This window comes from Leptosomus discolor, chromosome 2, assembly GCF_034619465.1.
Source record: "Leptosomus discolor isolate bLepDis1 chromosome 2, bLepDis1.hap2, whole genome shotgun sequence".
NCBI classification, from domain to species: Eukaryota; Metazoa; Chordata; class Aves; order Leptosomiformes; family Leptosomidae; genus Leptosomus; species Leptosomus discolor.
In genome coordinates, this window is record NC_141392.1 from 6,070,786 (window position 1) to 6,091,358 (window position 20,573).

The 20,573-nt window shown below is 40.1% G+C and overlaps 1 protein-coding gene across 1 annotated transcript; it reads left to right on the forward strand.

Moving 5' to 3' along the window:
* The first annotated feature begins 45 nt into the window (after positions 1-45).
* Positions 46-20,536, forward strand: PIGF (phosphatidylinositol glycan anchor biosynthesis class F). The gene is made up of 6 exons (XM_086461853.1): positions 46-55; positions 504-754; positions 2,433-2,524; positions 3,375-3,491; positions 8,884-8,992; positions 20,133-20,536. Exons 2-6 carry the CDS (start codon positions 527-529, stop codon positions 20,244-20,246), a joined length of 660 nt encoding a protein of 219 aa, XP_086317979.1. The 5' UTR covers positions 46-55; positions 504-526; the 3' UTR covers positions 20,247-20,536.
* Positions 20,537-20,573: the final 37 nt, after the last annotated feature.

Sequence of the window (20,573 nt, forward strand, 5' to 3'; positions counted from 1 at the left end):
CGCGCCGCCGCCGCCGCCGGTTTCCGCTGCCGGGCGGCCCCGCGGCAGCCCCGCGGTAAGGAGCGGAGCGGCCCCCTCACGGCCCGGGGCGGGTGTCGTCGAGCGAGGCCTGGCGGGGGGGAGGGGTGTGTCACCTCGCCGCTGCCTCCCGGCTGAGGGGGGAGCCGCCAGGAGGGGCCCGGCCCAGGGCGCGGGAGGGCCTGAGGCGGTTCCCGCTGTCAGGAAAGGCGCTCGGTGGCGGGGGATACCGGGGCCGGGGCCGGGTACCGGTACCTGCTCAGTGCGACAGCTCCGCTTGCCCATCTCTTATAGCGCGGCGCTGCCCTGTCTGGGGGCTTGGAGTGGGCTTGTAGAGGAATGGCATCCTTCAGCCCCAAAATAACCCCTTTCAGCCCCAAAATAACCCCTTTCAGCCCCAAACCGAGCTCAGGGCTCTGGAAGAGCCTTCCCCTGTGGCGCTTGCGTTGCGTTTCGGTAACGGGGCGCGACTCGCTGTCTTGCAGGTGGCCGGTGGGTCGGGGACAGGATGAGAGAAGCAGAAATACGGAGGCTCGGGGCCGCCAACCTCCTCGGTGTTGTGTCCATTGCCCTGACAGCGGTTGTTCCCGGTTTCTTCTGGGACGGATTCACGGTTTTGGGAACGCACCTCGCGTGGCTGTGTGTTTGTTCTGTTTGGGTGGGGACCCTTAACGTAATTTTGCACTTAGTCTTTAAACCAAATCTGTCTCCTAAGAGAAGTTCGTTTGCTCACAAGGTAAGATTTTTGTTCTTAAGTTGCTACCAGACAGTACGGAGGGGAAGCAAATGCTTTCGCTGAAATAATCAAATGACGAAGAAGACAATTTTTGGTGGTGAATTCTTGTTTTCCATGAATGAGCTGAGTGTAGCACCTTTTGAAATCAGTCCTCCGATATTTTTGTGACGTTAAGCTTCCTCTACCTGTAAGGAACCTGTTCAGGTGAGCGGTTCTGTGCCTTTCCTTTTTCTTGACAATATATTGGTGTTCGTAGTCCCAGCCATTGATCTTCCAACAATGTGCGTGGTGGCAAAAATCAGCAAAATTGAGTGGGTGCAGAACTCATTTTGTAGTCCAGGCCTGGCCTTCAGTGTTATGAAGGAACGCTTTTCTTATCTGTAGCTGGAAGTTTCTAGTAACTTTAAGGGAAGTTTCTAATAACTTTAAGGGAAAGTAAATAGGTTTTAGAATTTAAGATGTGAAAGAGAGACTAGCTCATTACAATTTAAACCAAAGTTAGTAAATTTTAAAAAATGATGTGGAAACGTATCCAAGGGCCTGCATTTCCTTGAATGACAAAATTTGCATACAGAAGAATCTAGATCTGGGAGATGTTTTTGTAGTAACAGTTTGCAACGGGAGCGTTAAAGGTACGAATCGCAGTAAAATGGGTTTGAACAGAGCGAATTTGGAGCAGCACGCTACTTGTTCAACAGTGGGGGTGTTTTGAGGTCGGGTGGATAGTCCTGCACTCCCCACGTGCTGAGTCAGGCAAGATTGACTGCTCTGAGGAGGGGTTCTTAAACACTTCAGCAAACATCCCTGAGAGCTGTATCTTTGTATACAAAGCTTCTGCCTGGTTTTGCTCCTGAGTGGGATGTGAAATACACAAATTCATTATGGAAAACAAGTATTTTAACCTTCTGTGATTTAAAAATGAAGCAGGCTTCGTGTTCTAGGTGAGATTTCATTCCAGCCTAGTGTGAGGAATAAATAGCAAATAAAAGCATATAAGTGAAATTATGGATTTCCATTGGTGACCTGATGAGAACAGACCTGACCAGGGCTGTTTATCGAGCGGCTATGCTTCTGTATGATATAGTGAGTCCTCAGAAACTGCTCTTTAAATTCATAGAAAATCATGTGTTTGGCAGATTTATAGAGTCATGGAAGTTTCTCAAAACAGATTTAGAATTTAAGATGCCGAGTTCAAAATGTAGTGGTTTTTATTTCATGTAACTTTAAATATTACATTTGATTGAGTGTCTTTTTTTTATTTGTTTATATTGCATATTTTCATGCTTTTAAACATTTTTTCACTTTCTGTGGAAGATGCTTTTTAATGAATGGACGTAACACTCAGATGTAAAACAGAAATGTAAAAATATCCAATAAAATTTCCACTGTTTGTCTTGTCATTTCCAGTTACATTTTTTGTATGTTTGCTTGAAAAACAGGGCACATGAAAAAATTTTAGACGGAGTGTAATCATTTGTAATTAATAATTAAAAGTATTAAACACAGGGAAAACAGTTTTGAAATATGTCATGCTATTATCATGCTGTGCTGTAGCTGAAATGAAAGAAATAGGTATTGATAAGTAAAGAAATGCTATTGCTAAGTACAGACTATGTATGTTACTTATGTTCTCTTTTCTTTTGAAACGTTATTCTGATATTTTATTGCTCTTTTTTAGATATCCAGATTTCTAAAATGCTGTATATACTTTTTCATGTCTTGCATACTGTTTCATGCGATTATTGTTCTTTATGGAGCACCTCTCATAGAGTAAGTCAGAAGACCCTGTCTTTCTTTAAATGTTTTAAGGGGCAGTTCTTCTTGCAGTTATTGGTATAGGTACTTTATATTTTCTGGTACATTGGAAGTTAAAGGATAAGCTCCTGGCTGTAGGAAAAAGGGTGACTGGTTTGGTTTTTCGGGGATTTTTTTGTTTGGAGTTTTTGGGGGGTTTTTGGTTTTTTGTTGGTTGGGTTTTTCTAGAAGCTGGCTCTTACAATTTCTGTATATTTGGAGAAGTGTTGTTCAAGACAGTTACAAAAAACTCCTTTTGCTTTAATGTTAATGGTAAACATACATGTGCAGATGTTTTTCCAAGTTTCATTTAGTGATTTTTCCCCATGAGATTGTAAAACAGGCGTCTTTCATGTCTTTCAACCTCTTGACATTGATGTTTAAAAAAAAAAAAAGGCATGAAGCAGCCTGATTTCTGAGAGCAATACTAAGTTACTGACTAACAATGGCGTCGTGTAGTTGGCTTTCGTGGCTGCTTCCACAACATCAAACTAGAAAAATAAATAGAATACTGAAGTAAATATCTGAGCAGACTTCAGTCCAGAGCTAATACTCTATATGAGGTACACCCTTTTTTTTTTTTTTCCTTCTTTTTTTCAATCAGGCATTTAAAATAGTTACTGCATTTCGGTCTGTGTTTAGATAAGAGATACCAGAATTCTTTCCGTTTTTCTCTACTATTCTCCAGAATAAGAAAAAAATACTTTATTCTATGTAAGGCTTTCACAAGTTGACTTAAAGAGTTGGGTTTTTTTTTCCTAAATCTTGGAGCTCTTAGAAAATTAGTAACTACCTCACTTAACTTTGTAATATTGCTTCTTTGTAGGTCAGTGACTGAGACATTTTTGTTCGCAGTTCTCCTGTCTACCTTTACTACTTTACAGTGCTTGTGTATGCTGGGACCAAACATACAAGCATGGATACGGGTATTTAGTAAAAATGGGTAAGTTCTGTTCTAAAGTTTCTGATTTTTACCCAGAATAGAAATGGACAGAATTGATGTAACCAATATATCATGGAAATTTTAGTAAAGAAAGAAAATGTCCTGAATTACGTGTGGTTTTCATATTTGTAACTACAGGCTTATGAAAGCGTCTCTGACAAAGAAAACTATTAATTAGTTTTTAGACATTGTGTCAGAAATCTGTCTTTTTATTTTTGGTGTCCAGACACTAAATCTCACTTTACATGTGTTTGAAGGAAGCGAAGTTTCAAACGCACATTTTACTGCTGAAAAACCACGGTGCAGTCCAGTATGATGGTTGTCCAATAAGGACCAGACCTGAGACTGAGCTGTGCAGGGAGAATCTTGCGCATGATCCAACAGTACCTTCCTAAATACCGCTTTTGAAGTAGGAACAACAAGCCAAAACAAACGCTATTTTAACAGTGTTTTTAACTTGAATATAGTGGTGAAAATTATATATGATTTACTGTGGTCGTAAGTTTGTGGTCTTTACCCATGCTCTTTTTCAAATTTCAAAGAAATCTGTTTTCAGTGTCAGAGTTGTCGAGCGTTAATGTTTTTCAAGAGTATGTTTAAAGTAAAATGAGCCTTTTAACCTCACTTTCACCTCAGCGACTGCGATGGCATTAGCATGTATCAAGGATAATGTATTTTTCAGAAGTATTCTATTTCTCCTGCCTTCTTTCTCTCACTAAATAACAGGATTGTTGAAAGACTGGGATGCTGAAACAGGCCACCCACATAGACTTGAGATTTAATAATAAGATGTCAGCATAAATTCCCTTTTAATAGTTCAAAAGGGTGAAGTCTCATCTCAAAAGAAAGTGAAGAGCTGTGTAACACCACTGACCTGTGGAGTTACTTTTGGTTTAAACTTCTGCAGAGGAGGACAGAAGTGGACTTTTTGTAGTAGTTTCAGCTATTGACTTTTGGTTTATCTCAGTTCTCAGCTTACAGAAAAATACCTTGAATCCTTATTCAAGAAGTTGGTTATGCTTGTCTCTTATTTTCAGTGGAAGGGTTGAATAGGCTTTAATAAAAGCATGGAGTTGTTTTAGCCAAAACAAATCATTGCTGATTCACTTAGTCATCTTTGGAGGTTTTGCAACTGGAAATAATAGTTGAATTGAAGGAACAGATGTTTGACAACAGCCTGTCTTTGTGCCAGGTTAGATGTTGAATGCCTTTCAATTTCTTTCTTTCCTGGCCTAGATCTTAATGTTATTTCAGCACAACTGTTGCATAGGAAACAGAGTTGTCTTGTTCTGACATTTGTACTGTGACAACTTGTACATGCTTTTTACTAGTGAGCCGTGTGGCATTATCTGAGTAAAATGTCTGTTTAATAATGTTTCTTTAGACCAGCCTTTGAATGGAAATAGACTACAGAAGAATATTGTAGCACTTTTTTTTTTTTTATGGATTGTAGCAAGCTGCTCTTTTAAAAAGAATCCTGTAGGTTTTCATTTGACCTCTTGAATGAGTTGGAACATCTTGCATTTAGGGGTGAGCTGAGTGTAGACATGACATACTAAAGACGTGTCTCTACCTTAACCACGTGGAATGAGGTGGGACTGGTTGAACAGAGGAAAAAGATGGTTAGGTAAGATCTCTGCAGCAGTTTGCCGTGAAAGAAGAGTTTAGCAAATTGAATTTCAGGGTAACAGCAAGCTGGAAAGTCTGATTAAGCGTATAAGTTAGTATGAAAAAGGAATGTGTTTTAAAAATATCTGAATACAATTTAGACTAAAGTAACCACTGACATTTATTTTTGTTACTCTTACTTGCCTGTGCAATATTTATAAGATCAAAATGTGCTTCTGCTATTGTCTTTGCAGAAAGACAGAAAAAGACACCTAGACAAAGGTGGTTTATCTTGATACATCAAGTGTAAGGAAGTAACAGATGCTAATTACCTGGCTGTTGCTCTGGATAGCTTTCTGCTATGTTTTAGGTGGTCTAGTGTGAAAATTGTGATGCATGTGATATCTTTTCATGGGACTATTCATAAAGTCACGTTCAAGTTAACTTGTAATCTATCGTACCATAATAGCTACGGTCCAACAGTCAGTCCAGCTTGAATCTTTTGGGGATGATCTTGCAAAGTGCTTATTTTTTCTGCAAAGACGCTTAGTTTTCTCTGTTTCCACTTGCAGCACTTTGAAGTGCAGTCACTGCTAGTAAAATCACTTCTGATCAGGTTACTACAAGACTAGTCTTTAGGTGCCCATACCTCTAGGGGGTGGATTGTGTGCTGGGTCATGATAATGTGTAGTCTCCGACACTGCGGGTTTACTGTCTGTGTTGTAAAGTTTGGGTTGTTGGTGGGGTGAAGGGAAGGTGGTGTTTGGTTGGTTTTTTTGTTGTATACATGAAACAATTGCATGAAACACAACTGTAGCTCAGACAGAAAATTGCACAAGCTCCACATTTTCAAACTGAGTATGCTTTTGAGTTGGAAATGTCGAGTCGATGGACCAAATAGATTTATTTTTTTAATTACTTCAAGAAATGTGAACAGTTTGTTCTTACCTGTGTATTTATAGTCTATGGATGCACAGGATATGTCAGAAAAGTAAGTTTGTGTATTCTACATCATAAAAACTTCAATTCTAAGTAGGCAGTAAACAGGGCTTTTTTCACTCATTCTGCCTTTGGGAACGGGCAGCAGCTTTGCCAGCTACCCCTGGACTCCGTATTCTGACACCTGGTGTTGTGGCCAATGTCATGACGCTGATCATATGCTACCTCGTGTTGCTGTGAGGAGATAAAGGGAAATAAAAGCTACAGAAGGGGATATTGGCACTCATGGAAGCTGGTTACTATTTAAATGGCATTTCAGTGATTCTTGGCTGAAACAGCCTCTGCATAAAGGCCTTTAAGAAATCAGCTTTCAGTTGCTGATTTTTATTGCTCCTTTTGGAGACTGTTTGTTTCAAATCACTAGTCTGAGTAATTGTGTTGAAATTTCAGGTATAATAGGGGTTACAAGATGTCACCTTGGCAGGAAACAGATTTTATTTGGAGCTTGCCAAAAAGTAGTATAAAACCATAACTTTAGGGCTCCTTCCAGTTTTCATTTCACCTGTTTTATCACTTGTTTGTGAGGTGCATGCTCTTTTTACAGATTTGGAAATGTCCTTTGTAAAGGTAGGCATCATCAAGTACTAAGTGCTGCTTAGTATGTCAGTCCTGCTGCAGCCCAAAATTCCAGTTCTTGTCTATCCAGGAACTGTCTTAGTAAATTCTTTTATGTTAGCTAACCTCTTAATTCAAACATTATTTAAAACAGCACTTAATGTATTGTATTATTTAAAGGGGTTAAATAGTTAATTTAGGCTTTAACAGACCTTTGTGCCACTAGTGATCATTTATTACCAAAAATATTGTTAGTTCTGCCTGCAGAATGATCTTAGTTGTACTTTATACATAGTTAAGTAAAGAAACATATAAAACTCAAGTTTATAAATGCTGCTGCAGTTGTTAGCCTCATGCAAATGAGAGGTTTGTGCGATGGATTAATGAATACCTGTAACAATCCTGAGGGGTGGCATTCCACGAAGAGACTAATCAAAGCATTGTTCCTTGAGGATGATGGTTTACAGGTCAGGGTGTATTTGAGTAGCCAGTGTCGATGCTGCAGAGTGGTTGAATTAGCAGCTCAAGGGGTTGCCAAACTCCCAAGTGCTGCTCTTCAGCTGGGCACTGTGCCTTGCTAATTCTGTTGTTTTGCTGTTGGACTCAGTCTGGTGTCTCCATATGGTGCAGCAGTATGTGTGTAGCTTTACCAGATACGATGTCTTGTGGGGTATAAATGTAACTCAGTCAGCCGGTATACTGTGCTGGCTGTTTCACTGCTTTAAGGCTGTAGTGAATGTTCTTTTCCCTGTGCTGCCTGACAGCTCTCCGCTCCGTTACTCAGCTTCTGAAAATAATTTACAAGCATTTTCTATGTGCAGACTCCTAAACAATTTTGTAGATAGATCAAGGCTTTTCCTTTTAAAACAAACAAACAAACAAAAAAACCTCAAGCTTGTAGGATTGTGGATTGAAATGGGAGTGTTGTAAGTTAAAGGGATGGGGTTGTTGTAGAAGAAACAGTTCTGCTCAAAGTGTCAACTGTTTACTGCACTGTAAATATTATAATCTGTTTGACCTTGATTTTGCAAACCATGAAAAATGTTTGCTTTACACTTGTGAGCCGTTTGATCAATAGCAAACGCAGCAGTGAGTTAGGTGTACTCAGAAATAGTCAGGAATTTTAGACCCTTCAAAAAAAGGTGTAGGGTTAAAGCTTTCCTGACACGCAACCTAAACAGCACATGTCAAGTTCAGAGTTTACTATCCGTCTAGTCTTCTAGCCATAAAAATGCACATCTCTCTTCTGTTAGCTAAAGCTACGTTTGTGTTTATAATCTGAGATGTAGCCAACTTAAGATTCAGATCTCTTACCTTACTGATTCAGAGCAGGGATTTCAGCCTGGTTCTCCTGTCCCAGAACTGTGCCCTACTGTGTTCTAAACTCCCACTGTTCTTGTTTCTTAATTGGTACCAAGTACTCAAATGTTCCTGTCTTGAGAAAAGCAAAGCAGTCACTCGGTAGACTGATGATGGACAGTAAGTGCTTCTCTATTAAACAGAAACCCAACTTTTCCAAAACTTTTTAAGTGAGTAGTGGTAGAAGGCTATAAGCTGAGAACTGAAGTCAGTAACGTCTCCTAGGATACGATATGTGCCATGCTTGGCAACGCAAGGGTCCTTTAGCGTGCAGTAACAGTGTGCTTGAACTGGGGTGCAGTGTCGCTGAAGGGCTGCAACGTGCAGGTTCCATTTATTTGCAATGTTTCTTCTCAGCTGATGGAAATTTGCTTTGAAATACTCACATAGTGGACTTCTATTTTAAATTTAAAATCGTCATAGTCATCAAATGAGAACATGTCTGCACCACAGAATACTTTGACTGTGCTTGTGCTTTTCTGTACAAGCCCATGCTACCCTTTCCTGTCTGCCTCTCCCTGCAACGCACACAGTATCGTTGTGGTGTCTTCATTTGCTCAGTTAAGCAGTGTTTCTAGCTCAATAGGAGTATTTCCAGGTAAAATAAATTAGCTTTTGCAGCAAACATCTCAAGGGGGGGGGGGGGAAATCTCCTGAATGTGTCGTATAGAGTGTGATTATAGCTAAAGTATGCAACTTGCATTTTACATGTAGTTTATATCTTTTAGGAGAAACCTGTATGCTCTGTATCAAATATATGGATTTTTATATCTGTTTGTAGTCTCAAAAATCTTGGGAGAGATCAGATCTAACATTCTGACATGGTAACTTCTGCTGGTGAAGAGTCTTGTAACACACTGGTCTTTTACAGAGCTATGTCCGTCTGGGAAAGCAGTCTACAGATCACTACCATGTGCAGTATACTTGGAGCTTGGTTTGGAGCATTTCCTATTCCTCTTGATTGGGATCGGCCTTGGCAGGTAAGTGTGTACACCTTCATCATAAATATAAACATATTCATTTTCTGGATATGCATGCTACACAAAATTGCTCTGAAACTGTACAGTTATATTGGACTTACCCATCAGCTGTTCCTACGGGGCACCGCCAAACATTTAAAAAGTCATCGGAAGCATCTGTGCTTACAGTGTAAGGATGTAAAATGCAGAATTTTTACCTCCATTTTTCATAGGTTCTTTGTTACAGATTTATGAGTGTCTGTTGCATGCAAGTTCTGTCATGAAATAGAGCTGTAAGTATTTTGGTAAGAAGAAGCTAGACAAAGCAGGAGGAGAAATGTGAAATGATGAAGATGGCTCCAAGTTTGTCTGCCTTCAGTCTGGCAGCTTTTATTGTTTATGAGTAGGGAAAGAAAGATGCTTTCCTAGTGTTTTAGTTCCCCTCTACCGTCCATAAAAGCACTTAACAGAATGCATTTTTAAATGGATTTGGATTGATTTGTGGAAATGGTGTGGCCAAAGCACTAAAAACTTACCTTCTGATTTCAAAGGCAGGCAATCGTTAGCTTTGTAGTTGTGCAATTAAAAATGTGAAGCTGGCATTGCAGATTCTGTCTTTATAAATGCAAATGTCTGTGCTGTTCTCTTAATATTTTTGTTGGCATGAAGTGATTCCATTAACTGAAGTCTGCAATTGCCATAAAATGATGACAGTAGAAACCCTTTTTCCTGAATTTCCTCAGTGGGTATTTTCTTTCCCCAGGTTACCAAGCTCATGCACTCTCAGCTGAGTTGTATGTACCGGGCCTGTTCTTAAGCTGATGGTTTCAAAGGTTTCTTTTGGAAATCAGTATAACAGACAACTCACTTTTCTCTCTGATATTGCACAGACGCTGTGGCTTACAGCTGCAATGGAAATTTGTCTTCCATAAGTAGCTAACAGCCTACTTTTATGGACCAGCCTTTCTTCACAACAGTGTAATGAGATACTAAAATTTCTGTTTAAAAAATAGTAGAGGGGTAGGTTACTTTTTACTTTAAGTAAAAAAAAAAAAAAAATCAGGTTTTCTACCCTAAAAACACAGGTTTTACTCTTGCAAGGTGTTCTGCCATCAATCTGACATAGTTATGTGTTGGCACTACTTCATTTTTGATGGACGTGAATGTAACCCAAAAATCAAGGGATTCCTTGGAATGCAATCTCCTATCTTCTTGCAAAGTCTTATTCACTTTCCGGTTCCAAGGAGAGGCAAGCACTTTTTTGTTGCTCAGCTAGATTTTAAAGTGGCACGTCACATCTGGCAGGTTTTATTTTATTCCCAAAATCTCAAATTTTGCTAATACGCCAGGTATAAAAAATAATTCACCTTTTATGCAGCAATGGTATAAGGAAAACTTAATAATGAAGTCAGTAGGCTCTGATTAACAAAACAAAGACGGTAATAGGTTAAGACAGATACTTTAAGTACAGTTAATTTTTTACTTTATTTGTCCATTCCCCTATCTTCCCGTAGTAGGAGACAAGTTTGGTAATGGTTTGGCAGCTTTTTCTGTTTGAAAACTCTTCCAAGTCAATAAAAGCCAAAGGTGACTGACAAAAGTTAAGCTCTATAATCTATACTTAAGACGTCTAAAAAAGGTATTATCTCGCTCCTCAGAACAGCAAAGCACCTGCAGAAACCTCGGATACCATAACTTGTCTCTGGCTGTTTCTGGGCATGAATGCTCCCCAGAGAATTCAGGCAGCAGCAGAAACTCTGCATTTCCCTTTTCCTTCACCATCTCCACCCTCATTTCCGACATACTGCTGATACCAGTTGGCAGGGGAGAGTTTCTGACTATCAATTCCTGCATCAAAGCAATTTTTCTGTGCCTAGATCCAGAGCCTTTGCTGCTGGGTTCTTTCCCTTAACTTCCCCTCCCTTTTTCCCGTCCCCGCTTCTCCACCTTTTTTTTTTTTTTTACCTTGTAGGGTTTAAAATAGTGGGGCGGGTGAGGAATCTTGCTTTCCATTTTGGGTCTGAACTGCTTGACCGTTACTTCAATCATCATGTGAGCAATTCAAGAGCAGCCAGAGAAGTTTGCGTATCAGCCCTGCAGGCTGCCATTTCAACCGTCCTTGAAAACTGCCGTTTTAAGTGCTAATTTTTTAAGATCTGCTGTCTAAGGGGAAGTGAAGGAAGCTCTTGCTAAAGTGTGATGTAGTTTATAAAGTCAGATTATCTCAGCAAAGCAACACAGTGAAGCGCCAAAAGGGTAACGGATCTTCAAGGCGGAAATGAACCTCTTTAAAGTAGCTTGTTAGAGACCCTGTTCACAACTGGCAGAAGTTTTCAATCACCTATTGATAATTTAATATTTTTGTGAAGGTGATCTCTTAAATATTGGTCATGAAGGCACAGAAGAAGGAGAGGGGGGGGGGAAAAAAAAGGTGTCCTGGCCAGGGATACTTTCAGTAGTTGCCCAGGAAATACTGCTTCCCAGTTCAGCCAAGCGGAGATCCTTGAATCAGGTGGTCTGGAAATACTGAACTTCATGCAGCAGTTGACGTGAGTCTTTTGTCTTTCCATCCCCACTGAGTAGTATGGATTCAACAAAGCAGATGCTGGGTTGCCCATTAGTAGCTCTGCATTGCTGTCTCGGAAACCTTCAGAGCCAAGAGACGTTTATGTTGTTCTTCAGCAGTTCACTGGGTGCTAGGAGCGAAACCCATTTTTGGAAGACTGTTCCTTTTGCTACCTGGTGTCAGATGATTACAGAAACTCAGAGTAGATTCTTGCACTGTAGCAATGAAAGAGCAGAGGTGCTTTCTGCGTTGTCTTCAGCCTAAGGCAGGGGAAAGAAGAAGGGCCCTTGTAAAGCATTCTGCTGCTGCTGCAGGTCCCTTAGTTTGAGAGGAAAATCTTCAGTGCAGATTGCCTGTCTCCTGAGTGACTGATTTAACCACTGACTTATTGAACACAAAAATACCTGTACACGATGCACTTGCAGGAAGAGGTTCTTTATTTAAAAAAAATTTTTAAATCATTTCAAAAATCCCTCCCCCCCGAAAAAAAGCATGGACTGTCAGTGTTTTGTATAGAACCTCATCCAGCTGGTATGCTGACAGGAACACCTACAGATTAAGTCCCAAGCAAGGTCTGAAAAAAATCATGTAGACCTTAATGCAGGCTTAAAAGTAATCAGAGCCCCAGTCAAAACCAAATTGCTTCTAGGCATCTGCATGAATAAAGTATTAAGCTGTCACGCTTTTGACATCAGCTGTTTCTTGTATTGGCCTAAAAGGAGAGAGCTTGAGGATTACAATTTTGGATTTACCCTTTTCAGATCCAAAATGGGACTCAAACAGAATAGCTTAGTCTTTAGACTCAAGACCAGCTTTTGAGATAAGAACGGGTTTCATTAGTGATTGTTTTCCTATTTTAGACATTTTGTTGTTAACAAACTTTTTTTTTTTAAAAATCTGTAGTGGAAGTGGTTCTGCTCTAGAGCAGAAAATGTTGTTTAAATCTGATTATATGGGCAAGACTGAAGTGGTATTATCATTTTGGAGAGCAGTGTTAAGGCCTTTAGGCCTGCTTGTTGCAAACTCTGGTTCTGATGTGTCTATTGGTTATGGTTAGTGTTTGTATGGAAGCACAGCCGCATTTGCACCTTTACCTTCAGACAATTCTTTATTTAAGGAGTGTTGCGGACGAGGCAAAATTGGTACTGCAAGAATTGGATGGGTCAACAATAGTTGAGAAATAAACCAAAGGGGTGCTGCTGCTGCCCTTGTGCTCTGTAGCCCTGAAATGTCAAAAGCTGGCAAAACCATCTGGTATCCAGCAGGTGCAGAAATGCACTGTGAGTTTGGAATGAGAAACGCTCTTGCTATTCATTTAGCTCTGGTAGAACAGTCTCGTATAACCCGAGGTTCCCATAAAAAGTCAGGCGCTGTGTCTTGAACCGGTACGTTTTTCCACTTGATCAGGATTCACCACTTCATCAAATCTAGTGTCTACACTTTGAACTGCAGACGGTTTCAGAGTGTCTGCAGTCTTTCTCAAGTGACTGTAGACCAGCTCAGAGAGTGGAGTATGCAAAGCCACTTCTGTGAAGTCAGTTTTGTTCCTAGAAATGGCTCCAAATGGAAGTGGCCTGTAGTCACTCACCTGAAGCAACCAAGAAGTTGAAAGAAAGAGTACTGAGGGTGCTGGAATTTCAGTGGAGTACTGAAATAGAGCTGCCTGCACTTTTCTGTAAGGCACCTGTTGTCTGAATTGCCACACTGATACCTATGGCAGTTCTTCTGAGGTCACTTTGATGCTGCTTTGTGGCCTTAGAAGAAAAAGCAATTGAGGGCAACTTTAGCTTCATTTTTTGCTAACCTGTTTCACAGTCCTTGGCCGTCTGTATTGGGACCAGCATCTTTTCCTGCAACCTTAATAGAACTGAAAAATTGTACGGTCGTTATCCCTTTACATCATGGTTGAGATATATTAGTAGAAGCTGAGAAGTTTGTAGAACCATTACTTACATCTTACCTGATCAGGAAATCAGATGTCAATGTTTTGTGTATCTTTCACTAGAATTTGTTTTTACTTCAAAGTACTTGAGACTTCTGTGTAGTAAACTCGGTATGAAATTCATCACCAGGGCTTCCAGTACACATGCTACTGGCTAAAACCAAAATGCTACTTCATCCTGAGCAAAACATAGTGGTTCTTGACACGCACCTCTTGTGACATGCAACAGAACAGAGATAAATACAGATGTCTGAGAAAATCTTCGCTTTATTTTCCATGTTTATGTTTGAAAAGTATTGCATACAGGGGATATGCAGATTAGTGGGCCTGGCTACATTTAAAAATAATAACGTAAAATGCACTTTTTTTTTCCCCGCACACAACAAATTTTATGCGAAGTAAATATTACTTAATAGGAACAGAATATTGGTTTGGAAATAAAATTACATTAATTATCTGAATAATGTTTCAGAATGGAAATGATAAATATATAAAGCATTTCTGTTAGAAGTATAAAATATATTGCTGGAAGTCAGTTGGTGTTCAGATGATTCCTTGTTTTTCATTATTCTGAGGTTGTTCTTAAAGTAACTTTTTAACAGAATTTGGCCGTGCCTATTGCCCTTCTGCTAGCTTTCAGAAAAATTGGTTTTGTAACTGCAAAACTGTTGGTCAGGGAGGCCTACTCTATGGTTGCTCCTTGGTTGTAGGTCTGCAGAATTAAGCCTGTCTTGGACAAAGGTAAAAACAGTTGCCTTACAGGATTGCAAGTTAGTCCCTGCAGTAGTTACATTTCTGTACTCAAAAAAACCCCAAACCCACAAAAAACCCCAAACTTTTCAAGCTTACTCTGCAAGAGTTTCATGTTTCAGTATATTACAAGTGTCAGATGGGTAGAATAATTTTGCCAGTGTTTTGAGATTACTACCTAATTCTTAAACAAATTTAAAAATAGTTTGCAACACTGAATTATGGTCATTTAAATAAGCCTATTCTAGATGATGTTTAAAAGGTTTGGAGTTGTACATCCAGCCCTAGTTGCCTCTAGCCCTCTGGTGCACAGTGGGTACACAAGGGTTGCAGTTAGTTAGGACAGTTCTAGCAAAGAAACAGAAAGTAACTTCCTTTGTTACAGTTTCTCAGTTGTTTCAGACTGCCTGTTTCCACTCGGTGGTGTACTTTTAATAACCCCATGTGATTAGGATCCTGGCTTCATGCCTCATCTGAGAAGTTGCACTTTAAAGCACACCACTGAAACGGAATGGGATCATTTAGGTGTTACTAGACACACTTGGATACATCCTTTCTCTGCTCAGCCTGAGATAATTTAGTTGCAGAACAAGATTTAAAAGACCAAAACCTTATCAGCACGCTTTATGTGCGGCGGAACAAGTATTCCAGACACCCCATTTGGCATTGACAACACCTGAATTTTGAAAATCTTGAAGTTGTTTTGATAAGATATTTCTAAAACATGTTCCTGGGTTTACTGTGTGCATGCCCACCCTTCCAGCTGTGTTTTCTGTAGCACAATTTTGATCTGTAGTACCTGTTACTAATGATAGAAAGTGACTTTGAAACAATATTCTGCCTACAGTGTTTTCATATCATCAGGTAACGGTGAAATGGATGTATTCCCACTTTATACTGGATACTGCAAACCTAATAGGAAGTGCTGATATAACTCAAATGAGTTGATTGACTGCCATGTAATTTAGCCAGTGTGACTGTAAATATTAGCCTGGATACCTCTCAGACATTTGTAACCTGAAAAATAATCTGGAGAATCTTCAGTACAGTTCTTGGTGGTTGCTCGAGTAGGCTGAATATAAAGTTTCACACTATGTTATTCTTAACACAGCTCAGAGAGTTTCCTTCTTCTATTTGCTTTTGGATCTACTACCTATTGTGAAGGTTTTGTTGTAAAAGAGGTTGCTTTATGTGAGTAGAAGCGATAATATCCAATGTTTGAGGGTGGTGGTTGTTTTTTTTTTTGAACAGAGGTAGAAGCTTGTTCCAGTTCAGTGTGGTTATCATTGTTCATTTAATGATATGTTTTCTTAATGTAAACCTTAATGGAGAGATCAAAGGCAGTTACGCTTGCTATAACTTTAGAACACAAATCCACAACACCAACCTCTAGTTACAAATGCCAGCATGAAAAAAAACCCCTCGCACTTTCTTCTCCTCAGCATGTGCTTGTCAACACACACATTCTGTACAATGTGATAAGACACTTTTAGTTAACACGTGCATGCAACCAAAATAGATTAAAGGCATGTACTAAAATTTTTAAGACAGTACAGACTAAACAATCAGGAATTTTAAGGCATGTTAGAAACAGGGAGGGAAAGTAATTGTGCTCATTTATTCAGTTTTAAAATGAAACAAAAATTATTACATAGCTTTCTAATTGACAGTCAGAAACTTATCTTTTGAAGTAGTAAGCATACAAAAAAATCGTTAGGAAAATGAGAAAAGCACTCATCTAAGGAATGGGATAGTTTACTAAAAACCAAAAGTACAGTAGATTGCCCCACTGTATTTGTATAATTGCAGTTCCAGCAGTCAGCTGCTCAATAGTATCTTCAAAATCTTTATTGGGGTGTTGCTGCTCTGGCCTGTAAGAATCCAGCCTTTATGCCCTTATCAATGTCTGTGTAATTCCCACTGCGTGGGATGCAAGTTACAGACTCGTAATAGGTGACAAAACTGTCCTGCAGTCTGAGCTGTGCTTTAGCTACCTACATGCAGAGTACGGCAGAGCTGGGTACCTTGCTGGGATCCTGCAACACGCTCTGCTCTCCGTGCAATATGCTAAGCATTCCCACAGCAGTTCGTAGTTGTTCTAAAGAGCGCTGAGGAAACTAGCTCATTTGTGTCCCCAAAGGCTGGCAATTCCTGGTTTGAGTCCTTACTCTTAAAATGAGTTCTGATATACACTAGAAACCTCACAGTTCCGCACTGTCTATTTGTCTAGCCTAGAGAAATCTCTGTTAAACCCTAGGACTGCTGCCAGATGAAAAGGCAAAAAGAAAATTTAAACAAATAGTACGTCAGGATTGCTTTGCATTAACCCCTGGCTTATGCTCTGTTCCTTAAAATGCAATTTTTGTGCTTGTTAAGCAGTAGGTGGAGATTTCTGTTTGCCAAGCTGCTGTTCAGATTCCTAGTAATCACATATAGGTTGTTAAAATTGCCCTTTTCCGCATGCATTTGATATGTAAACTGACTTTTCTTGTATTAAGCTGTGAGGATGGCAGCTGATGCTTCCCAGCTGCTGGGACAGACAAGGCATTTCATGAGAGTTTCCTGAAGAACATTCTGTCCTGTCTCCTGAGCATCCCACACTCTTCTCTCCAGATCAACCTTCCCCCTCAAAAAAAGCGCGATTAGGTGACGTTGCCCAACATCTTATTCCCCTGCTGCTGACCCAGCCTAGACATGACATCAGTACTGGGGTAGGATATGTCAGCTTCCTCAGGGCAAAAGGGACCATGAAGTAGGAGAAACTGAGCTGAATAGTTCTCAGGGGATGAGGGGTGTATTACAAGTCGAATGGAATCTTTTAGAACAGGAAGACTGATATTAGCTGCTTAGATTTTTATCACTTAGAGGCAGCTCATCGCAAGTCAGGGAAGCTAAACCAAGTTTAAGAGATAATAGGAAAGACAGGGCAAAAGCAGACTGAAGCAAGTCCAATTCCTTTAAAAAGGTCCAGTGGAAAGTGATTTGGTCTCAGAAAAATGAGGCCAGCAGCTAATGCAAAATAAAGCAGCACACTGTCATACATGGACAAAAAGCAAATGCAAGAGCTGTTACTTTAGTGCAGCTGATGTGCTTACGAGCCACACCTTAATCTGTCTTTGACATCGCTGCTTTAGATGTACCCATGGGTGGATCTGGCTATGTGTAGCCTAAAGGCCAACAGTCAAGAATAAAAAGTGCAGAACTAGTATCACCACTTGTTTGTTAGGGTTTTTTTTTTTTTGCCCTGCCTTGAGCGTTAGAGAAAATAGCACAAGGACAGCAACGCTCTTAAGTCCAGGCTTTTAACTCCTGTGCTTAGGGGGCTTTCAAAAGGCCCGTCAAACTGCCTTCAGAACTACTCTGGGCCATCTCAGCAGCATAATCAGAATGAGTACCCGGCCTAATACCTTCCTGCTCTATGCCACTAGAAGGGATGAGGTGGTGTTTTCTTTTCTGTCTCGTTCCTGGGCAGTGAGATGGAGTGTTTTATCGTTTCTCCCCTTTCCCTCCCCATCTTTGCCAGCTGCCATGGGTGAGGGTTGGATTTCAGAGGTCAGACTCGTGCGTTAAGTGAGGCAGCCTGAAACTTCTGTAAGGTAACACTGATTTTTAAAAAGCGAAGCACAAATTGACTGTTTTGGAAGACAGAGGCTTAATTACTATCAGAAGTTGCACAACTATTAAAAAACCACGTTCCAAGTTGCAGTTCAGTCCGGTAAAAGAAGCTACAACAATCATCAGAGATCCTTTCGTGGTACCAACAACTGCCCGCTGTACACCCACCACCAAAACAACAGGGTCAACGGGTCATCGGGGATATTGACTCTCCAGTTAAGGGAACATGAAAAATTCAGAGTCCAGCATCGACCTATACTTCTGGAAAGCAAATAGGCAACTACAGATTCACCTAATGTAGGTAAAATGTAATGAAGGATCACGGATCACTCGGAGAATCTGATGTAAAAAGAGCGCTGAGTTATGCAGCCTCTGTCCACAGGTTTCTGGATATTAGAGCAGTATTTGACTTCATGAGGGGGTAAGAAAGTACAACTCTTGTTCCAACTGAACGTTACCGAGCAAGCAGCTGGGGTTGCAGGGACGTTTTTATTGTTTTGTCTTTCAGACACGTAATATGCAAAACGCTAGAAATAACTTAATTACATTTCATTTAAAAGTTGAAAAGATCCACCTGAAGCATAAGTTTAGCCAAGGCCACAAACTCATGTGAGCTTTAAATACACATAATGTCTTACCATGCCGAAGGATCTCAAGGCTGTTTATAGAGCTACAATACCACTGTTAACTGAATGACAACAAGCAAGTCTTTGGTTTGAGAGGTAACAGCAAAAATATTCCGCGACAAAAACAAGTAGCAGAGACAGTGTCCGGAAATGGAAGAATGAAACAAGGTCAATAAAGAGTACCTAAGGCACCTTGTTTATAGTCATCTTTGCTACACTCCTTAAGACCTCCAAATAATATATAAAACTGCGAATGCGAAGGAATGTGAAGATGAAACAGCTGAGGAGACTGTGAAGATGAAACAGCAGAGGACAAAATACGTTACTCTTATTCCTAGTTAAAATTCCTGTGATCAAAGGATGTGAATAAATACATTTTTCCAAGTGATAATGAAGTAAAGAGAAGAATCAGAGTTAGGAAAACGAATGAAAGGAGGAACCGGTACCATTAAGAGTAAGTTCATTTGATATTCATGAATTACAAGTCAAAATGAAGTAGGAAAGAAGGCTGGACACTGAGATGTGGGTATTTTCTTTAATGTCTAGTGCACTTCTCACTCTCAAGTACTATAGAAGGTGGAAATAGCCCCCTTAACTTAAAAACTAAAAAAAAATCAGAGCGCAGTCTGCACTGGCTTCAGGAATATGCATTGTACAGCAGGAAGTGCAAAACTGTCCTTGCCAAAAAAAAATATGCAAAGGAGAATTTTGAAGAGGGATGGGAATTCAGTTTATTCTGCAATGAATGTTTTTCATCAGCAACTTAGTTGAGACTTTCATCAAAAGCAGCATGTAGTTGACTTGTAATATTAAGCTCCATCTGAGGACAGACCGGTTACGTTTTGTTTTGGCCACTCCTCCGTGCGAAACAATACCAATTTAAAAAAAAAAAAAGAAGGGCAGAGGGAGAATCCCATTGCTTCTTTGCCTCAGTACTAGATGGTTTGTGAGTCCGTTCCCTGTTCTTCTAGTAGGAAACAGAGCTTGTAAGTAAAGCGCTCTCTAACATAACTGGCTTACTACGTGCTTGCTGAATTGGGTGCAAAATGTTCCGTCAGTTTCCAAATGTATGTTCCCTCCTTGCTGCTAGCCCGAGGGAAATTCAGCCCTTTGCCTACTTTCCAAGAGCAAAAAAACCACAACCAAACAAACAACAAAAAAACCAAAGAAAACCCCTCTATCCATCTCAGTCTCTGGCCTTATTTGGATATTAGTTCATTTACACACACCTCTCGACGTTTTGGAACGCCATGAGAGACGGGAAGGAAAAATCGCCGAGACACCTGTAGGTTTCCAAAGGTGTGCAGCAGAGCAGGAACTTGGGTTAGCTGAACACTTCAGGGGACAGAACTCCTTGTACGTCTTTTCACAGAGTTCTGGGAGTATCGAACTAAAGTCTGCAATAGCCAGAAGCCTGGTTACATTTTAATGCTTATCCATTAAAAACTGTACAACAGCATTTAGTGTTCGTGGTGATTGTTACACTTTTGGCATTTTTAGGAAAGCACGTCAAGCTTTAAAGTAGAGTAAGTAGGTAAAGTAAGTGCGACTGTACTGTCTTTCAGAACCTAGATTACACTGAGAATTTGTGCTCACGAAGTACAAAAAAACCCCACAAACGTTTTCCTCACGATCTGCTTTTACCTTGTGTTCTCCCCTCAGGTATGGCCCATTTCGTGTTCCCTCGGAGCTACCTTTGGCTATACGGCTGGGCTGGTTATTGCACCTCTGTGGATACACTGGAACCGGAAGCAGCTTACATACAAAAGCAGATAACTGGAGCAAAGAGAGACAAGGTATTTCTTTGTGCAGATTCCATACAGACTGTGCAAAAGTTGTTTGTTCTTTTTTTTTTTTTTTAAGAGAGAGATATATATGTATAGTCAAAGCAGAAGACTACCCAAATTCATTTAGAGTATTTCAGGCCAAGCATCTCCACTCAGTAAAATCACATAGATGCTGTTTCAGCATGGTGCAGTTTTTGCTTCCTCTAGACTATGGAACCCTGAGAGATTGTACCTTCCAGTCTGAATAAAAACATTTGTACCAGATGTGGTGGCTTCTTATTACAAGTTCGTCAAGTTTGATTTTATTCCTCTGGAT